Source organism: Mirounga leonina, unplaced genomic scaffold, assembly GCF_011800145.1.
Source record: "Mirounga leonina isolate KUSES-001 unplaced genomic scaffold, KU_Mleo_1.0 Mir_115, whole genome shotgun sequence".
In the NCBI taxonomy this organism is placed as follows: Eukaryota; Metazoa; Chordata; class Mammalia; order Carnivora; family Phocidae; genus Mirounga; species Mirounga leonina.
Genome location: NW_023270268.1, coordinates 101,467,069 through 101,487,653, shown reverse-complemented (window position 1 = coordinate 101,487,653; position 20,585 = coordinate 101,467,069). Strand labels below are relative to the sequence as shown.

The 20,585-nt window shown below is 42.2% G+C and overlaps 1 protein-coding gene across 1 annotated transcript in view; it reads right to left on the bottom strand.

Moving 5' to 3' along the window:
- The window catches only part of MYH15 (myosin heavy chain 15), a 150,550-nt gene that overhangs the window by 40,734 nt on the left and 89,231 nt on the right, over positions 1-20,585 (bottom strand). The window contains 5 exon segments of the mRNA XM_034990947.1: positions 3,581-3,702; positions 6,930-7,054; positions 9,277-9,626; positions 13,664-13,860; positions 16,447-16,568. Of these exon segments, the coding sequence (XP_034846838.1) occupies positions 3,581-3,702; positions 6,930-7,054; positions 9,277-9,626; positions 13,664-13,860; positions 16,447-16,568 (916 nt within the window).

Here is a 20,585-nt window from a genome sequence, read left to right as displayed (position 1 = left end):
ATTTAGCTTTAAAATGATTAACAAAGAATATTCCTAACTAAATACCATGTGTGTGTTTGAGATCCTGTTTCTTAAAGACATGCTAAAATATTTTACTTAGAAACGAGAAAAGACTCAAACATATTCTTCTGGCAGAAACTCAGACAGTAAATGAAATTAAGTTTGATGGTGCTTATAAATTAAGACTGTGTGTGAAGTTTGATATCACTGAGTTCTGAGGAACAGACCAAAGGGAAGGAAAACATGATGGAACGTTACCAGACCCCCCCAAGGCTAGAGGCCAGGGGTGGGCAAACTAGGAGCTATGGGCCAAATCCAGCCATGCCCATTTGATTTCCTATTATCTATGGCTGCTTCCAAGCAACAGCGGCAAAGCTGAGTAGAGATAGAGACCCTATGGCCTGAGAAGCCAAAAATATTTACTATTGATGCTGCTTGGGGGTTGCTAGCCCAAACTACGGCACCTTGGCATATTAGATTTCTTAAGCTCAAGGAGTTTGAGAAAACAACAAAAGCAGGAAGATCACTCTAAACCCCTCTGGCCTTCTACCCTGAATGCAGGAGATAAATCTCGCATGTGAAAGATACCCTCCTCCTCTACAGAAAGGAGGGACCTGTCTTTACCACCAAAGAGGGAATTTAGGGCCAAGAAGTCTGTATAAACAAACCTTGCTAATCCTTCAGCATTTACTACCCCTAGCCCAATTCCCCAAGCCTTGTCAATTCTTCACAAGTTCATTGTTTCTTTGTCTAAAAGCTGTAAAAGCTTCCTACTCTGGTCGTGTCTCTGGGTCTTCATCCTCTTGTGAAGGCCCCCATGTACATGTAAAAATTTGATAACATGTGTATACTATTCTCCTGCTACTCTGTCGTAAGTCAGTTTAATTCTTAGGATCAGCCAGAGACCCAGAGAGGGTAAGGAGAATTTTTTGCTCCCCTACACTATCTGATCCTAAACAGAAGGTTTGTTCAACCCTTCCGTAGGTGATAAACCAAAGCAAGCTAATGCATTTTGACAGACTAAGGAATTTCAGTGTCTCATTCCCAAAAGCTTCCCCAGCACCTCTCTGGGTGTGTCTGGGGAGAGCTGAATACAGGGCAGGTGCACCCTGGCTGGGGGCCAGTGAGAAGACACATGTTTCAGCATTTCCCTGAAGATCCTGACCTAGAGGACGGATCCAGTCAGTGGTCTCTGAAAATTCAAGACACACCTGACTCACTTGTTTTCAACCCAGTTCTGAGTCTTCCATTGGAACTTGACTTGGGCGACAGTTATGGCCACTAGCTGGTCTTCCTGCTAGCTGCCATCGTTCCTGTATCTAGGATGGAGAGGACCAAAGCCACCCACCAAAACTCCTCCTCTCCTCCCATCAGTGACTGCATCATCACCTCCCTACCTCCAGCTATGTTAATTAGAACGCTTGTAGAAGTTTTTTGGTTTTTTTTTTTTTTTTTTTTTAAAGAAAGCCCTATCAAATCCATAAAAGTTAAGGAAGTCCCTACAAGAATAGTAGGCACAGTGTCTGGCCAACTTGAAGTGCTCAAATATGTGTTTAACAAGTGAAACATAGGACACATACACCAGCTGCTCAGACTTTTCACCACCAACAGGCCTCCAGCTCACTGAGGATTCATGCTCACCGAAAGGCAGCGCAAGCTCGGCAGCAGAAGAGTTGAATGAATCACGCAGTTTGCAGCACTACTGGGGGCTCTGTCCTTGCCTCGGAGTCTCTGCTGCTTTCTCTGGTCCCTTCGACTTCCTGGGTCCTGCCTCGCGGGCCTCCTTCAGTTTCTGCGGCCTTTCCCAAGGTTGATGTGGACAGAGGACCTAGAGCCTCATCTGGCCTTCAGGCAATATTCTCCTTGAGTTCTAGAACATTACCTGGCTTATCCTTGATTGCTCAAAAGGCTCTGCTTTGCTAGGACTGCCCCCTGCCATTCTGTTCAGTTTCCTCGGGACCCCTTCGTCTCCCAGCCCTGAAGTCTGATGAAAGCATTGGATTAAAACCAAGGCATCCTGATAAAACCCTCACCTGCACGGAGCCCTTACACAGGAACGTCTGCAAGGGCATTTGTGATATTTTGTAAGATAGGCTCGTCTCTCCTTTCCGGATGTACCTATTATAGTTATTATGAATCATTAACTAAAACTCCTGACGAGCTCGCCCCACCCTCCAGCCCTCCCCTTCCTTTTTTCAGGCCCTTCACGGCTCCAGGCTATCGTTCAGTTCTTTCTTCTTCCAACCCTGGCTGTTTGCATCTCCGGCTTCCTTTGCACTAAGATTATTATAATTGGTGAACGGCTCTAAGACATTCAGATGTACCTGATGAGATGCAGACTCTCTGAGGATTCATTTTTCCTCAGCTAGGTTTATTAATAGGTGCAGGCTTGACATTACCTGAAATGAGTTTTTTTAACTGCACAAAGAAACGTTCGTTTTTGTTCCTCATGGAAGTAAGTAGGGCAAATATCAAGGCCTGATGTTTTGCCCTTCATCAAAAAAATTCTTTTAGACACTGACTCAGAGCCTCTTAAGTTGACCAGAATTCATCCCCACAGTCCTTGAGAGGAAAAGTGCTAGTGAGTGAGAGCAAGAGTAACTCAAAGCACACAGAGGGTCAAATGTGGCTTGATGTCCTCATTAAAAAAAATCACCCCCATGGGAGTTTTGTCTGAATTTGGTCTATAGGAAAGAAGCCAGTTCTGGTGAATATATTAACAGTTTTTTTTAATTGTTTAGCAAACATGTTGAAAGCAACTTGCCAGTCAAAACTCTGACTCAAATGATTTTCCTTGCTGACATATGGCATAGACGTAATGGAACAGATCAGATAAATAATATAATCATGGTGAATTCCATGTGTTTATAATTGTGCCTTTGATCCATACAGTGTGAAGGGCTTTGGCAACATCAGCTCACTGATCTTCCTCACCACCTTCTGTGACATGTATGGGGCTGCTTTTATCCCCTCACTTCCCTGAGATGCTAAGAAGTAGAATGTCTAAAGTCATCAGCTTGTTATGATGAAGCTAAGAAAAGCTCCTGCCACCCGTGAGTCCTGTCTAATTCAGTTTCCTGACTATTAAGACTCAGCCTCTTCACCAGGGATTCAAAAAGCAGCTTAGCTCCTGGCTTCTGCCCCTCTCCAAACAAATGGCTATAGGTGCACGCAGCGGGTATGTGAAAACTTCACTCTGATCGGACCTTAATTTTAATGCACCACATCACATTTTTTGGTTCCTTTCATCCACTCTTCAGCATTATGTCAGCTTCTCAAATGCCCAAGCAAGAGACTGGGCAATGCCCCCAGTCCTTGTGCATATAATTATGCTTTTTTGGTGTGTTATCTGGAGTTTCTATGAGAAAAGAAGCTGCTCAACTATAAGAAAATCATAAAAAACAGACGGTAATTGCATAGAGGTGTGCCTTTATATTAATAGTGGTGCGCTCACTAGAAGGATGCTGGCGTAGGGTTAGACTGGCTGAGTTTCTTTGGTAACGTTCCAACAGAGGCCATAAAGGCAGCCAAACACAGCATGTTCTGTTCAGTCAAGGATTCTGGAATATGCAAATGTTGCTCATCAGAATAATTTTCTATTTCTTCATCTTTCTCTGAAAGCTTTCTTTCAAGTTCTGCTTTAGCTTCCAAGAGTTCAAGCTGGAAGTGAAGAATCTTGCTTTCGTTATGTTCCAGAGCTCCCTGAAATATATAAATTAAAAATACTAAGTTAAGTCTACTTTTTGGACACACAATTTTTTTTTCCTCAAAATGTATGTCACTATCGTAGCTCTCTTTGGCATAGCTGGGAGAGCTCTAAGTTCAAATCAGGTCCCCTGAGGATCGGAACAGGATGAGAGACAAGTGACTGCTTTTGTTTGTCATGTCACTTACAGCTTTGACATTCTCGGGGCTTTCTGCTGTAGTTCAGGAACTAGAATTCTAAAGCATTTTTTAAAATAGAAAATTTCAAGCTTGTCTGTGACTATATTTAAACTTTTTAATTTATTACTCTTGATTTTGCTTAATGTAGTTCATCTTCAGGATGAATCAGTAAAAGGATCAAAGCTAGAACAAGGAAAGTGATAACTCCTACTTGGAATCTGTCGTTTAATTCTGGACATCATGGAGGAATAGAGAAAAAGTTGAAAGCTTTCAGAGGGCAGGAAACAGGCTAGTATCCAAATATTGTCAAAGGAAGAACAAGAAAGGAATTTAGGATGTACTTGAGCCATCATCACCATAATTATTACTACTACTTCAAATGGATTGCTTTGACAGCTGGGAAATCTCCTGCCCCTTTGAATATTTAAATATACGCAAGGCAGTTACTGCCAGGGGTGTTATAAAGGTGATTCAAGTTTAAAAGTGTAGCTTTGATTACCTCTTTATAGCCTGTTCCAAAGACACAATTTATATAAAAGTAGAAACAAAATATTTGGATGGTACTGAGGAAGATGTTTATAAAGGGCACGAGGTGTGACAACAATCTACTGGTCAGTTAACAATTGGCAGATAGTCCTGAGGGCAGGAGTAATTTTTATAGCCTTTTCTGGGTCATGCTTACCACATACAAACAAAAGTAAAACCGAGTAGCAATTTCAAGATAAAAATAAGAAAGATGTTAGGAATTTTAATATGTCTTAAGGCCTTGCTGCTGTTCCCTTAACACTACCTTCAATATAAAAGAAAATAAATCAAAAACCAATGCTTGGAGAGCAATTTCCTGCAAGGAAATCGTGCCCTTCCTTCAGGGGGAAACTGTCACCTCTCACCCTCTAAAATCCACAGAGAAAGTGAGTCTTTGGAGAAGGTGACCTGGGATAATTTGAGTTTCGTGGCTTCAAAAATAATGTGATAAAGTTTCTCATAAAGGCTCACCCAGGAAAACAAATAACCCAATTTTACAAATACACGTCCAAGTTGATGAAGTATTTATGGATGCTGCGAAAGACGAAACGTGAAGGAAAAAAAATGCAAATAGAATATAGTGCCATCTAGTGGTCGTAAGTGGTATGAGTGCTATGGCTTTACTCTCGCCTGTGACCTGCTAGTCAATTCAATACATGAAATGTATAGGTTATATGGGACTCAAATTGCCCCACTCCTCCCCCACCCAATCATCTCTCTCACTGGCTCATCGTAGTGCTTGAAATTGTTACAGTAAATATTACTTCTTTAGGTTAGCGTGGTGGCTTCAGAAAGTCCCAAGCCAGGATGACCGGAGGACCAAAGGGAACAAGTAAATGAAACAAAGCTCACCAGCTTTACAAGGACCAGCCTTGTTAGGCAATACAAGAGCACACTACCAACGGGAAGGATTCTATATAAGGAAAACAATTATGCATAAGAAGACAAGAGCTGTGTCAAAAGCCATCCACTTGACAACTCTATATTCAGGGCACTATGGACATGTCTTCTGTGTGGCTGGTGTCTTACACGAATGTAGTGATAAGATGAACTTAACAGACATTGCTTGGCATGGAGAAGTCCTTTGAGGTCTAATTTTCCATGATCACACCTTCCAAAAGGCTCTGTTTAAAATGGACTGTTTTGCCTTTTAAAAATCATTTCCGGGGCACCTGGGTGGTTCAATTGTTAAGCATCTGCCTTCGGCTCAGGTCATGATCCCCGGGTCCTGGGATCAAGCCCCGCATCGGGCTCCCTGCTCAGCGGGGAGCCTGCTTCTCCTTCTCCCACTCCCCCTGCTTGTATTCCTGCTCTCACTATCTCTGCAAATAAATAAATAAAATCTTAAAAAAAAAAAAATCATTTCCTTGGGGCGCCTGGGAGGCTCAGTGGGTTAAGCGTCTGCCTTCAGCTCCTCAGGTCATGATCTCAGGGTCCTGGGATCAGGATCGAGCCCCACGTCAGGCTCCCTGATCAGCGGGGAGTCTGCTTCTCCATCTCCCGCCCTGCTTGTGCTCTCTCTCTCTTTCAAATAAATAAATAAAATCTTTAAAAAAAAATCATTTTCTCAGCTGGAGGGTGAGTGGTGGGGGCTGCATTTTAAGTTCTGGATGCTTAGTCTAAAGGAGGGTCAAGAAGATGAAATTCAGCTGTGAGAAAAGAGGCTTTGCAGGATGTGTTAACTGCCTAGTGACCGTGACGGATCACTCGTTTTAGTTCACCTTCTTTGGCAAAAAGTCTTTTCAGTGGCTCGTTCAATCCCTAGCACACACCCAGGGATAAGGTCAGAGATTGTTCCTGAACTTTTAATCCCTAACACTCAAAATGCTCCTATCAAACCATCTGTACAAAGATAAGCTTTCAGGACAAATGTTTAAGAACATCACTTTGAATCTCACTTTTAAAACTAGTTTTTTTGGGGGGAGAAAGTGTTTTGACTGACTCTTTTAAAGAGAGGAGGAGGTATAAGGATATTTATTCATTTAACACTCAACAAATATTTGTTGAACCTCCATTACACACCAGCCAATGTTCTAGGCCGGTGCTTCTCAACTGTTGGTGTGAATATGCGCCACTAAAGGATTGTGTTAAAATGCAGATTCTGATTCAACAGAGCTGGGGAGAAGGCTGAGAGTCTGAATTTCTCACAAGCTCCAGGGCAATGCAGCTCCAAGCTGCTGATCCGTGGGCCACATTTTGAATAATAAGGGTCTAGGCACAGGGGATAAATTCATAAACAAGATAGACATGGTTCCCTTTTCTCATTGCACTTGGTAGATTTGTATCCACTATTGCCTATCCTGCCCTCTAAGCCTCAATGTCTTCCTTTGTGAAATGGGACACTAGTTAGTTAGGGTGATTACATAAGATAATGCACATCAAGCACTGGGCCTAGTGCCTAGCACGGAGTTAACACTTGAAGAAGTGTCATTTTGTTGTTGCTGCTGCTATTATTGCTGGAATGCAGAACCTTCTGCTTGGTCACAATGACAAAAACCCTCGCTCCCTGGAGGTAATACCTCTGCTCCTTCCAGTGCCGCCTGGACTTTAGTCTTCTCTTGTTCAATCCGTTTCTTGGCCTTTTCCATTTCACTTAAGTTCCTCTTTCCTTCTCTGACCTGATTTGTCAGATTAGAAATCTCTTCTGGAGAAGGAAAAAAGCAAAGTGAGTGAAAGGAACCAGCCTCCGACCCATGATATCGGGTATAGTGGACTGTTCCCCTGGGACTGTGGTCACGCCATCCTTGGAAACCTGAGGGCAAGGCCACCAATGGCACCTATGGGACCCTTGCTGGAACTTGAAAAAGCCAGTTTTTCTTCAATATATTCTTTTGCCACCCACCAGAAAGTTGCCTTCTACAACTGGGGAGGACAGTGTTTCTCAGAGTACTGTGCATTTAACAACCTGTACAACTTTACATGGTGGGCCTGCTTGTCAGAGCCATGGCATATTCCACCTGCCTTACGGTCTTGCTGCCATTCCCTCAACACCACTTTCAATATAAGAGAAAATAATCAAAAACCAATGCTTGGAGAGCAATTTCCTGCAAGGAATCCCTACACTTCCGGTGTTAGGGCTTAGCTGTTGACACCCATAGCTGCCGTTCTGTCCGCTGCCTCTCAACACCAGGATAGGAGCTGAAAGCATAACCTGGGCCATTGCCTGCCAGAAGCTGATGTGTGAGCACAGATCAACCAAAGAATCCAAAGGAGGTCAAGAGCTTGAGGGTTGGTGGCCAGCCTCTCACGAACACACGTCTTTGACAGAATAAGGCATCCAGAAGAGACAAAACCTCCCACCATTCAATATTGTTACTGTCAGTTCTGCCTCTTCCTGAAGGAAGCCTATAGTAACTAAGAGGTGTGGAGCAGGGCCAAGTAGCTCTGGGAATTACCCACCATCCAGAGGTGGCGGAAGGAGCTCAAGAGCTTGCCTGCTCCCCTGGTTCCGAGATGCCTGGCTATGATGTGATGTGACAAGGGTTTTGAAAAGTTATACCACCAAAACCTTTAGATGACAATTCTGTAATGAATCCTTCTCTTATAAGCCCTCTCCAGAAGAGAGTTTCTCCAAAGAAAACTTGGGGCAGTCGTTCTCCACTCTGACCATACCTCAGAATCACTTGGAGAGCTTCCGAAAAAGACTTCTGCCCAAGCCCCAACCCAGACCAAGTGCGGTCTCCAGACCAGCAGCACTGGCCTCACGGGCAACTTGTTAGAAATATAAATGCTCAGACCCCACCCTAGATCCAGTGAATCAGAATCTCCAGCCAACCATGTGAACCAGCCCTCAAGCAGTTTGGATGCAGCTGAAGTTCTCTGACCACTGTTCCAGCACCTCTCACATGCCCAGTCTCACTGAACACGGACTAGGTAGGCTAACAGAGAAGCAAGAGTCATTTATGCTGCCAAGAGTATTGAACTTGCTCCGGGGCATCTCAAGGTTTTAATGCACATCACTGGTGGAGCTGGTGTAAGTTGGCAGCATCTCAAAATTTTGCAATTCGTCCCTTTAGCTCAGCAGTTTCATTTCTAGAAATCTACCCTTACTGAAACATTATTACCTGTCCACAAGTATATGTACAGAGTGTACAGTAGAGGATTATTTATAATTGTGGAAAATCGTATCTAAACTGAAAGAGGTCTAGTTAAATAAGTATTGATCATCCTTATTATAAAACACTCTGCAACTATCAACAATCATGTGGCAGGCCTCCACGTACAGACAGACATGCAAAGAGAATCATGAGGCATGTGGGAGGTGGCGCATAGCATGGAGTCAAGCTGCCTGGGCTCAGATCTCACATTTACTTTTGATCGACTGTGAATTTGGACAAATTCTTAACCTTACAGGACTTAATATAATCTGCTTTTTACAGACAAAGAAACCAACCCATAAGACTGCTCTGAGAATTAAATGAGGGATGGTTATGTATATGACAGAGTCTGGCACATAATGTAGGCTACAGAAATATTTGTCAAATTAGAAAATACATTGATAAGTGAAAAAAAATAAAAGGTGTAGAATACTGCAAAATTTGAACAATACATGCATGCATATATACATGGGAAATCTTGGTAAGGCTATGGATGATAAAGAAATTCTTAATAGTGGCTGTCTTGACAGAGTGAAGTGAACCTGGGGCTAAGGTAGGAAAGTAGTCTCATTTTTAGAATTTAATAAAAATAATAACTGCAGTAAAAAAAAAAAAAAAGTATTAAAAATGGACAAGTTAAAACCTGAGCGGGACCAAAACCCTGACAATGCTGAGGTACCTGCCCCTGGAGGACAGCCTTGCCCTCGAAGCCAGGGCTCCCCCCACACCTGCCTGCTTCTGCTCTGGCTCCAAGCCCGGCTCAGAGTACCTTGGAGATTCTTGTTCACCCTCTGGAGGGTTTCCTGGCTCACAGGGCTCTCTTCGTGGGCGTGCCGGAGCTTGAGGAGCTCGGTGCTGAGGGCCCCGGGCCTCCTTCGGAGAGGCCCCCAGCACGGCCCGTGACTCTCCCGCTTCTGCTTCCAGGCGTCCAGGCACTTGTCCAGGGGCCGCTGCTTCTGGTCCAGCACAGCTGCTAGGGAGCAGGCCTTCCTGAGGTCAGACTGGGTGTCCCCCAGCTCGAGCTGCAGTTGGTGCCTGGTCCTCTGCAGGGAGGCATTTCTGGCATTCGCTACCCCCATGGCTTCAGCAGCCTCCTGCAACCTCATGGCCAGCTGCTTCCTGAGAAGGGGAGACCCAAGCAAATGGCAAGTGAAGCTGCAACCCTCAGGGGGCTCACCCAGTTTGTCCTGGATTAAAACAGTGCTTGGGTACAAAGCAGGGGGGGCCCTCTTTGTGCCTAGAGAACCCAGATGTCCGTGTGCGCTTTATTTTCACCTACGCTTTGCCAACCTCGTCTTGGAACTCAGGATCTCTACTCCTATAAATATTTGCTTAACTTTAAACCTTCTATCAGCATTACAGACTTTAAGGGTGACTTCATTAAGAAATGGGAGAGGGGCGCCTGGGTGGCTCAGTTGTTAAGCGACTGATCCCGGGGTCCTGGGATCGAGCCCCGCATCAGGCTCCTTGCTCAGCAGGAAGCCTGCTTCTCTCTCTGCCACTCCCCCTGCTTGTGTTCCCTCTCTCACTGTATCTCTCTCTGTCAAATAAATAAATAAATAAAATCTTTAGGGAAAGAAAAAATGGGAGAAAGAGAAGATTGTACCAAACACCCCACCAGCAGTAAGCAGTTGTTAAAAGTTCTTAGGCACATCTAGTCTTTAAAGATCTCCTTACTACATTGCTTCCAAGGAACATTCTTTGGTTCTCTCCTGCTCATTCTGTCTCCCTCTTATCATGTGGCTCCTAAACATGCCAAAATTCTGTCTTTTCTCTGAATTTTTTCTCCACCTCAGCTGCTCTTCTCAAATTTATATACTCAAATCCATCTCCCCATTGTTATGCTCACTTCCCAGGTCCCACTGCTCTCAGGGGGGACTCTAGCCCCTGCTGTTATCCCTCTAGCATCCTCTGAGATAGAGTGGTTTATTAAAGTGCTTCCTCCACCACCCCCACAATGCAGTGCCCTGAGGCTTTCTAATGGATGAAATATGTTCTCTTGCTTCCATCTCCTGCAGGGACGCTGGCAGCCCCATTCTTACCCATTCATTACACTTCTTAGATGAAAGGTACTGTGTGTACCAAAGCTCTTTCTGATCTACTATTATTAAACAGAAACAGATCCTCTGGAATGAACACGTGCCACACAAGCAAGCCATCAGACCAATGTGGTCATAAAAACCCCTTTTTTGTTGGAATCCTGCAAAAACCAATCTGTGCTCGGCTTCCAGGAGAAATCTGAGCTCTAACAACTACTCCTTGCTCACTGACTTCCTAAACATAGCAACTTCACATCTTTGGTTCATTTTTCTTAAATGTTAAGAGGAGATTCTTTTTTTTAAGATTTATTTATTTATTTGAGAGAGAGAGCATTTGGGGGAGGGGCAGAGGGACAGGGAGAGAGAGAGAGAGAGAGAGAATCTCCTGCAGACTCCCCGCTGAGCACGGAGTCTGATTCCACATCCCTGAGATCATGACCTGAGCCGAAACCAAGACTCCGGAGCTTAACTGACTGAGCCACCCAGGCGTCCCAACAAGAAATACCACATGGTGACTATAGTTAACAATCCTGTCTTGTATATTTGAAAGTTGCTGTGAGACTAGAGCTTTAATGGTCTCATCATAGCGACAACAAATTGTAATTACGTAGGGTAGAGGATGTGTTAACTAACTACATTGTGGTAAAGACTTTGCAATATGTACATATATCAAATCATCACATTGTATAACCTCAACGTATTTAATGGTATATAGGAGTTTGGGGCCCAGAGGAATCTAGACTTGGTCTCAGCAAGTCAATGTCAATATATATACAAATGTCAATTACATCTCAATAAAGCTGGAGCAGAAAGGAGATTCTGATGCTTTACCCCACCTAAAACAGGGGTCTTATAAAATAATTACATGTATTTTAATTACTTTAGAAATACTCAAATACTTCAGAAATACTAAAAAAATAGGGATTTTACTTTGGGTGACCAAATGTGTGGGGGGACCAAGGGGTTTCACCAGGACATGGAGCCATCAGTGCCCAAATCAGCAAGCCCACAACTCCATCAGGCAAAATGGGCAAGTTGGTCACCCTCATCTCACTGATAATACTGTCTACCTTTCATACCAACTACCATTTGTTCCTCAATTTGCCAACCATAAGTTCTTACTCTGTACTAGAATCTATAAGATGTGGAAGATTAAGAAACCAAATCCCTATTCTTGGGGAAGTGAAATTCAGAAACAGTCAACTGGGTCTCAGGTGAGCTTGATTCAGCTAAACTAACTCATCCTGTGAAGCCAATTAAAAAAAAAAAAATAGAATCCCAGATTTTTTTTTTTTTTTTTTTTGTAGTTCTGTCTCCTTGGGGTATAATATAGACAATGTTTTATTTATTTGATATTCCATTAAGTTTTGGGGCTCTGAGTGGTTCAGTCAGTTACGCAGCTGACTCTTGATTTTGGCTCAGGCATGATCTCAATGTTGGGAGATTGAGTCCCACATAGGGCTCTACGCTGGGCATGGAGCCTGCTTAGGATTCTCTCTCTCCCTCTGCCCATCCCCTCTTACCCCCCCCCCCCCCCCAACGCTCACACATGAGCTCTCTCTTTCTCTCTATCTCTCAAAAAAAATAATAATAAGTTTAAAGCAGAAGAGGTATTCGGGGGCGCCTGGGTGGCTCAGTTGGTTAAGCGACTGCCTTCGGCTCAGGTCATGATCCTGGAGTCCCTGGATCAAGTCCCGCATCGGGATCCCTGCTTGGCAGGGAGTCTGCTTCTCCCTCTCCCGCTCCCCCCTCTTGTGCTCTCTCTCTCTCTCTCTCTCTCTCTCTCTCTCAAATAAATAAATAAATAAATCTTTAAAAAAAAAAAAAAGAAGAGGTATTCGGATATTACCATGTTGTCCATTATTTCTCTTTAGTTGTCATGTACTGCAGGACAACAATCTGTTAGCTCAACAAATTCATGTGGTCGTAAGCAGTCTATATGCTTTCCCTCTTTTCTACCCCTCCCAAAGAAACCTGCAAACACTGTCACTGGTAGGCACTTTCACCCACATTCTTCCATCATAGCAGAAAAAAAGTATCTTACTTTAGAAGCAAATGCCCTATTTCCAATATGAGGAGCCATTTCAGTTCAAAGCCCTACTTTCCCGTGGCCCAGCATTTTTCAAACATCTACCACAGGTATTCTTAGTATCTGTCATCCCAAAGCCCTTTTTAAGTTACTGCAGCTTCAGAGACAGATCACTTGGTGCCCCTCCAGAGACAGGACATAGCGACTGTTGAGCAAGTCCACAGGCACGTCTCTCAAAGATTTAGGTGAAGAACTGAAAAACAATATTTTTGGTTGAAACTAAAGAGAACTGGATTGATCTTCTCTGAAGTTTTGCTAAGCTGCCAAGCCAGGGACACACTCTTTTGAGTAAACCTTTAATGACTATAAAGCTGGGGTTGGCTTGACACTTCTCTCAAATTTACACAGTCCTTTGACCTCTGAACAAAATGCTTCAGTTCTACACCCTGGTACCAGGTCTTGATTCATCTAGGCCCCAAGCTCCTGTAGTTCCTGAGAAGGACTTCTAAAGCCTTTATGTAGTGTTGGCTATAAAACTGATATTCTAACCTTAGAGGTGGTCTGAGGGTGACTTCTTTTCAAAGAAATTCTTAGCACTTAAGGCATGACGACAGCTCCTGATATGTTTCCAGCCGTCTCTGTGCATCTTCACAGAGCACTTTGTGGTCTCCAAGTCGTAGACCAGAGACATTACTGACTTTAATGTATGGAGACATGTACACACATGGACTCCATTATTTTAATGTTCCAAATCAAGTACATGATTCTAAGGGTTAGCCCATTTTCAAACCCTAGCTCAAGTCACGTCTTCTCTGAAGACTTGCCTTGTGCCCTAGAAAGAGCCTCCTTTCTTTCACGAGAACCTCTTTCTAGTTTTTATTACTCTATTATAATTGTTATTTTTTAGCCCCACCAGAGCATGTGCTCTTTGCCGGCCGTGGCTGTTTCAGCTTTGGTCTTGGGCTTATTCACGCACTTGGTACCAAGCGATTTGTTCAATGTCTACATGAGGCCTTTAAGACACAGTCACTCTCCTCATCCCCTGCTGATAACTACCTCTGGATTCAGGTCTGCCTTGCCCCACTCACTTGGCATCCTCCAAGTCCTCAGTCCTCTGGGCAGTGTCGTCTGCATACTTCATTCTCCACTGCACTGTTTCACTATTGCCTTTGGAGAGAGCCCAGAGCAGCTCAACCTTGGCCTCTTGTTTTTCCTCATACTGCTCTTGGAGAAGGTCACGGTCATGCTTGGCTGACTGCAGGGCCTGGGCCAGGGCACTCTGTGACTTAACAGACACAACACACATTAAAAAAGGGCATCGCTACCATTAACAACAAAGGGCTTGGAGGTGACATCTTTTTTTTTTTTTAGATGAGGTTAATAACAACCTGCCACAAATTCAAGCTGAACCTGAACCTAGTAAGATAATACCAGGGAAAGAATTTGGGATGAGAAAGGATCCAGTATCTAATTGCTACCGTTACAACAGGGAACAGTGTTCTATTTAGGGAAATGCCTGCCTGACTATGTGGGCTTCAGCAACTGGCAATAGTTCTGGAAATAGTGGGGAAATGCAAAGGTAGCAAGAACATTCCCTATCATCTAGGCAGGAAGATTTATAGTTAACACTATCTAAGATTGAGATCTTATTGGCCTAAATGGGATCACTGAGATTTGGTCCAGCTTTTCATTCATTGATGAAAAAACAAAATCTTTTATTTCACATGTAAATCTCTGAACACTATCTCTGATCACTTTAAAACAGCACTAGCCAGTAGAACTTTCTATAGATGAAAATACTTCAGGGGCACCTGGTGCCACAGTTGGTTAACTGTCCAACTCTTGGTTTTGGCTCAGGTCATGATCTCAGGGTTGTGAGATGGAGCCTCGCGTCAGGCTCCCTGCTCAGTATGGAGTCTGCTGGAGATTCTCTCTCCCTCTCCCTTTACCCCTCCTGCTTGTGTTTGCTCTCTCTCTCTAATAAATAAATAAATCCTATTTAAAAAAAAAAGAAAATATTTTATATATGCACCATCCAATATGGTAACCATAGCCACATGTAGCTACTGAACACTCAATATGTGCTTAGTACAATGTGTGGTCACAACTGAATTTTAGTTTTAATTTAAATAAACTTAAATTCACACAGCCACCTGTGGTTCAGTAGCAGCTACCATGGTGTTTAGACAGCAGAGCTGAGTTTAGTGAACATCCCTGTCACTTCCATGGCAGTCTGGTTAACCTAGAGGCATCATTCCCAAGAGATAACCTAGTCTAGTGGAGTCTGTGCCGGTCCTCATGGGTCCTTTCTGCAAATTAGAAAAAAAGCATCTTCTCAGTCCATGGATGCAGTTCGGAGAGCACAAGGCTTAGTTAATGGCAGCCTCAGCCAGACACCCCTGGGCAGTTTGAAAGAGGAGCAACAATACAAAGTGACCCTGGGAAGGAGGCAGGCTTTGAAATCCAATAAAATTGGCTTTAAATTGTGATCCTACTCCTCTCACATATTTATTGAGCACCTGTTCAAGGCATTAGTGTTTACAGAAGTAAGTGAGATGAAGATAAAGCCTTTGCCCTAAGGAGCCATAAAGGGGTGAGAGGATACACAAAATGAACATATAAACAAATTAATTTTTTTAAATGCTGACAGCAGTAAGGAACTAAAACAGAATGACGATGCAGGCTGGTTGGCTCCTTTGCATCACTGCCCAAGGGTCTTGGGGGAAGGGCCTGTACGCAGTGGAAATAGCAGCTACGAAAGTCCTATGGCAGGAGTAATGGTGACTTGTATAAGGTAGAGAGGAGGCCTGTGTGGCTGGAGGGGAGGAAATGAGGGAAGAAGACGTATGACGTAAGGTGCAGGAGGAGGCCTGAGCCCAAGCAGAGGGGCCTCAGAGGCCAGCTGGAAGACACTGGGAAGTCAGCCAGAGAGATCTTCTAAAATCTCAATTAAGTCATCTCACTACCGGCAGCAATTCCTTCACGCTCTACTACTAGCTGTATGACCTTGGGCATGTTATTTTTCTTCTCAGAGCCTTGGTTTCTTCATGTAAAAAGATAGAATTCTACCCGTTTCCTAGGACTTATGTGAAGATTGAGATAACACGAGAGAAGCATCTAGCAGAATGTCTGGTGCACAAACCATGGTAGTCATTTAAAAAATACATACATAACATAGAAAATAAGGAGAGTGGAGGGAATGAAATAAAATATGGAAGAACAAAAGTCTACAGTCTCATGACCTGCACCTTAGAGTAGATGCCTTTGCAGGGAGATCATGTACAGTGAGGCACTGTGAGGTGTCAGGAACAAGGTGCCTCGAAGATGAACTAAGAATTAACTTGAAATATCAGAGCTCAAAGAATTTCTCCCTCACGGTAGTCACTCTGCTTTCTCTTAAAGGGCCACTTTCACTGGCGTCACCTGCTAGCAACATTATATACCCTCTTGGGAAGAAATGACCAATACATATAGGTTATTGACAACTTAAAAGTAGTACTGAACTCAGCCAGCCCCATTTACTTCATTCTGGTCTTTTATTTAATTGAACTTCTTGGTGCAATTCAGAATCAAAGATCCATAAAGAGCCTTGCTGACTTCCTGTTCACTTAATAATGCAAAATGGAAATACACAGGTTGCTTGCTCTATCTAAATCTGACAAACTGGACAAGCAGTTGGAGTCAGTGAGGAAGATCCTTCAGTGATGAAGTTCCTTCCCAGCACATACAAGGTCCACCATGTTCTTTTTCCCATAACTTCTGGGGCACTTTCCTCTCTTTCATAGAAGGAGATATTGAGGTTGACCCATCAAGCACTGTTTTTTTTCACACACACAGTCAAGTTCCTGGTGAGAAATAATAGATGCCTTACTTTGGATTCCTCTTCCAGTTGCCCTCTCAGTTCTTCTATCTGCCGAGTGAAGCTGCTCCTTTCCCTGGAAGCCAGCTGGTTTATCAGAGCTTCCTTTTCTTCCAGCCTCCTCAGGAATTCTCCTACAGAGAGATTTCACAAAGTGAGTTAATCACGGCCTTCCTCCTCATCCACTGCCTCCTCCCGTAACTTGTTCACTTGAAGGGCAACCACAATGCCTCCTAACACATGTTTTTAATATTTAGCAAGGGTCTGAGAGTCCAGTTATCAGCAAAACCATGGCATGATCTGTTCCGGGACCGACAAAAGAGCCCTGATAAAGAACTGATTTTTAGCAGTAAGTTTGGGTAGATAACAGGTAATATTAGCTACCATATATTGAGACTCTTCTATGCAGCAGGTACTACGATCCAGCTTAATTCCCATAAGTCCGTGATCATGTTGGTATTATATTACCCACTTTAAAGAAGGGGAAACAGGGCAACTAACTTATATATGATTGAGACACAAACATGCATAGCCAGTATCTAGTGGAGGTAGATTCAAATTAAATTTTTAACCCTGAAGAACACATTCTTTTGTGTTATGCTCCCTTGTTTATTTTATGTGGCTCTACCAATTTCTGACTATATAATCTTCAGGTAATTACAACTTCTTTGCCTCATCTGTAAAATGAGGATAACAATAAAAAGTTGTTGGGGCGCCCGGGTGGCTCAGTCAGTTAAGCATCCGACTCTTGGTTTTGGCTCAGGTCATGATCTCAGGATCATGAGATAGAGCCCTGTGTCAGGCTCTGTGTTCATTGCAGAGTCTGCTTTAGATTCTCTCCTCTCTCTCTCCCTCTCCCTCTGGCCCCCACTCCCTGCTCGCACACTCTCTAAAATAAATAAAAATCTTTTAAAAATTGTTAATGGAAATTAAATGTATTTTGTGATTAATGTGTTTTCACTAATGTGAATGTGTTTCGTAGACTGCTAAATATTAGAAATTGTCATTAAATAGTGGAGGATAGGACCATGATGGGGAAAATTTCATTTTACAGTAGTCTACCCTGTCTTTTTTGCTGATGATAGGATGGCAATGCTTTGATTATTAGCAATGGTACCAAATACTGAGCCAATCCTGGGCAGAGGTGGTTGTTTCTGTAATGTAGTTAGTGCAACACTAAAAGCTCACAATTTTGTGACCCATTCACCTCTTGCTATAAACAAGTTCTAAAACTCCAGCATTATAAGAAAGCATCTGTTTTGGTTAAAGCAGCAATTCTCAAACTTTTTGGTCTCAGGAACACTTTATATGCTTAAAATTTATTGGGGACCCCAAAGAGATTTTGTTTACATGAATTTTATATTTAATAGACAGCATATTTGAAATTAAAAGAAAAATTTAAAATTCGTCTTAAAATTCATTTTCAAATAACAATAAAAATCTTAATGATGTGTTAATATGTTTCCCTAAACAATTTTTTAAGAGTAAAAACTATATTTTCCAAAAACACAAAAAAGTTAGCGAGAAAAATGACATTATTTTACATTTTTAAAAATCCCTGGCTTAATAAAAGCTAGATTTTCATATTTGCCTCTGAATGTGATCTATTGTAATACTGTTTTTATTAAATTATGTGAAGAAAATCTAGCCTGTCACAGATACATTGGAAAAGGGAGATGTATTTTCATAGCCTTTTCAGATAATTGTGACCATTATTTGATACTACACCAAAATTCAACAAATAGAAATTTCTCGAGGATTAGTTGCAGTATGTTCCTCTGTTACATTAAAATTCATGGGTCTATCTTACACTTTGAATGGATCTTTCACCTACACGTGACTGTATAACATCATGAAGTGGTGATTGAAGAATATGTGTTCACTGAATTACGCAGACCTTCCAAAATGTTGACACGTTCCAAACAACATTTAAAACGCATGTCTGTTAACAGCACTACTGATCTCATCAGAAAAGTCTTAAGAATTGAGAGCATCAGGCTCATGATGACATATACACATTTTCCAAAATCTGATTTTTGCCTAAAAGTTCCAATTTTATTATTGGCAACAAATAATGTCAGTTGTTTTTCTTGAAGCAACAGGCTCACTTTGTTCACTTTTGAGAAAATATCTGCCGAATACCTGAGTCAGAATAAACATAGTTTGTTTGTCAATCGTCCTTTTAAGTAAATAGGATGCTCCCTGAAAAGACCTGCTAGCTCAGCTCAGAACTTAATCACACATCATACTTCAGAGGGGAGGGGGATGGGGGGATGGGTGAAATAGGTGAAGGGGATTAAGAGCACACTTATTTCAGTGAGCACCGAGCAATGTATGGAATTGTTCAATCACTGTATTGTACACCTGAAACTAATATAACACTGTTAACTATGCTGGAATTAAAATAAAAAAACTTCATAAAAATATAGAAGTGCTTTACACATACTCCATTTGTCAGAGAGAATATTAAAAAGATATATACTTGGGGTCAAGATACAATAAAATTAATTTTTACTGCTTCATTAAGGACACTCTCACTTAACACTGACATTTTTTTTTCAAACTGTGACTACGTATCAGTGAATATAATGATTACTAGTACAGTGTGGTGCCACTCTCTTGATGCACGATGAGACTTCAGTAGTTTTAATTGTCACTGCTTTTGCAGCATCAATATAAATCGCAAAAGAACTTAAAAAGCAATCATCTTAACCTCATAGGCCCCCTCCAAGGGTCTTGATGATCGCCTGTGTTCTGTGGACCAAACTGAAAATCTCTGGGTGACAGCACCGTGTTGAAAAGGAGTCTGAAGAAATGCCAATCCACCAGGGGTTGAGACTGACGTATCATGTATCCTACAGAACAAGTACCCACTTAACTTAATCGACTGCACTTACCACTGGTTTGCTTTGAAAGCAGAGTGTGAGATGTGGACAGGGCAGGGCATGAGACTAGTGGTAGTCGCAAAAAAGCAGCAAAAAATCTGGAGCATAGACCCAGTGAGGGGACGGCAGGTTTGGATAGGTAGATACTTAAATTTTAATTCACACAAAGCCAAACGGTGAAAGTAAGAATTAAAGGAAGGAAGAAAAGGTCCTCCATCCTGAGCAGAATTATCACCTCACACCCACTTTCACTTCACTCACTTACCCACTAATTTCCTCATCAAAAAAGTGAGTGGAAAATTAATGCCAATAACTAGGGGGTGGTAGGCAGTGCCTATCACAACAATTTTGTACAGCACATCATGCGGGACCGGACATATGGGTATTCTTCAGTCTTGTCACTGGACTGTGGAGTCCACAGACTACATCCTAAATGGTAGAGATCAAATTGGGGGTTTTGTAACAAGGCCAAGTGTCACACACCCTGCCCCCACTATTAGAGTCCTCTTCAGTGTCCCTGCTAGAACCAAAAACACTTTCTTCTGGGTTTCTAGGTTTATAGTTCGTTTTACCAGCCCATTTTAATTTAGCTGTAATTCTAGATTTAACATCTAGAAACAGGTGCCCACTAGCAGGATGTGATATAGCCCAAATGGTCTTTATTCTCATTGTAAAGTGTGTGCCTCTGGACATCAAGAGTATTGTTTATTTTTATTGACCTAGGAATTTGATCTCTGGAAACATATTCCTAAAAATAATTCTAATTACAGAGAAACATCTAGCCACATGCTGCTCAAAGCAGAGAAACAAGTCAAGCTACAGGGCAAGGTTAAGTAAACCATGGTCCCTCTACTTGATGGATTAGAAGCAGCCATTATAAATGACTAAATATGCAAGATACAAAAAAAAAAAAAACTTATGACAAATTGAAAAAGAAAAAACCCAAATAAATTGCCACAATGTAAAAGATTGGGAAAAAAAAAAACCCCACAAAACACATAAAAAAACTATCATTAGTAGCTGATAGTAGAGAATAAAATGTGTACATTTTTCTACCTTTTATTTATCAAATGTTTGTGCAGCACCAATAAGTGGCAGGCATTGTTCTAGATGATTGACATACATCAGTGAATAAAACAAAGCTTACATGAAGCTTACATTCTTGCAGACAGAGATAGACAAATAAGCACATTTATCATGTCAAGTATGTAGTTTGTTTGAAGGTATTAAATACTATAAAAAAAGAAGCACAGAGAGAAAACGGAT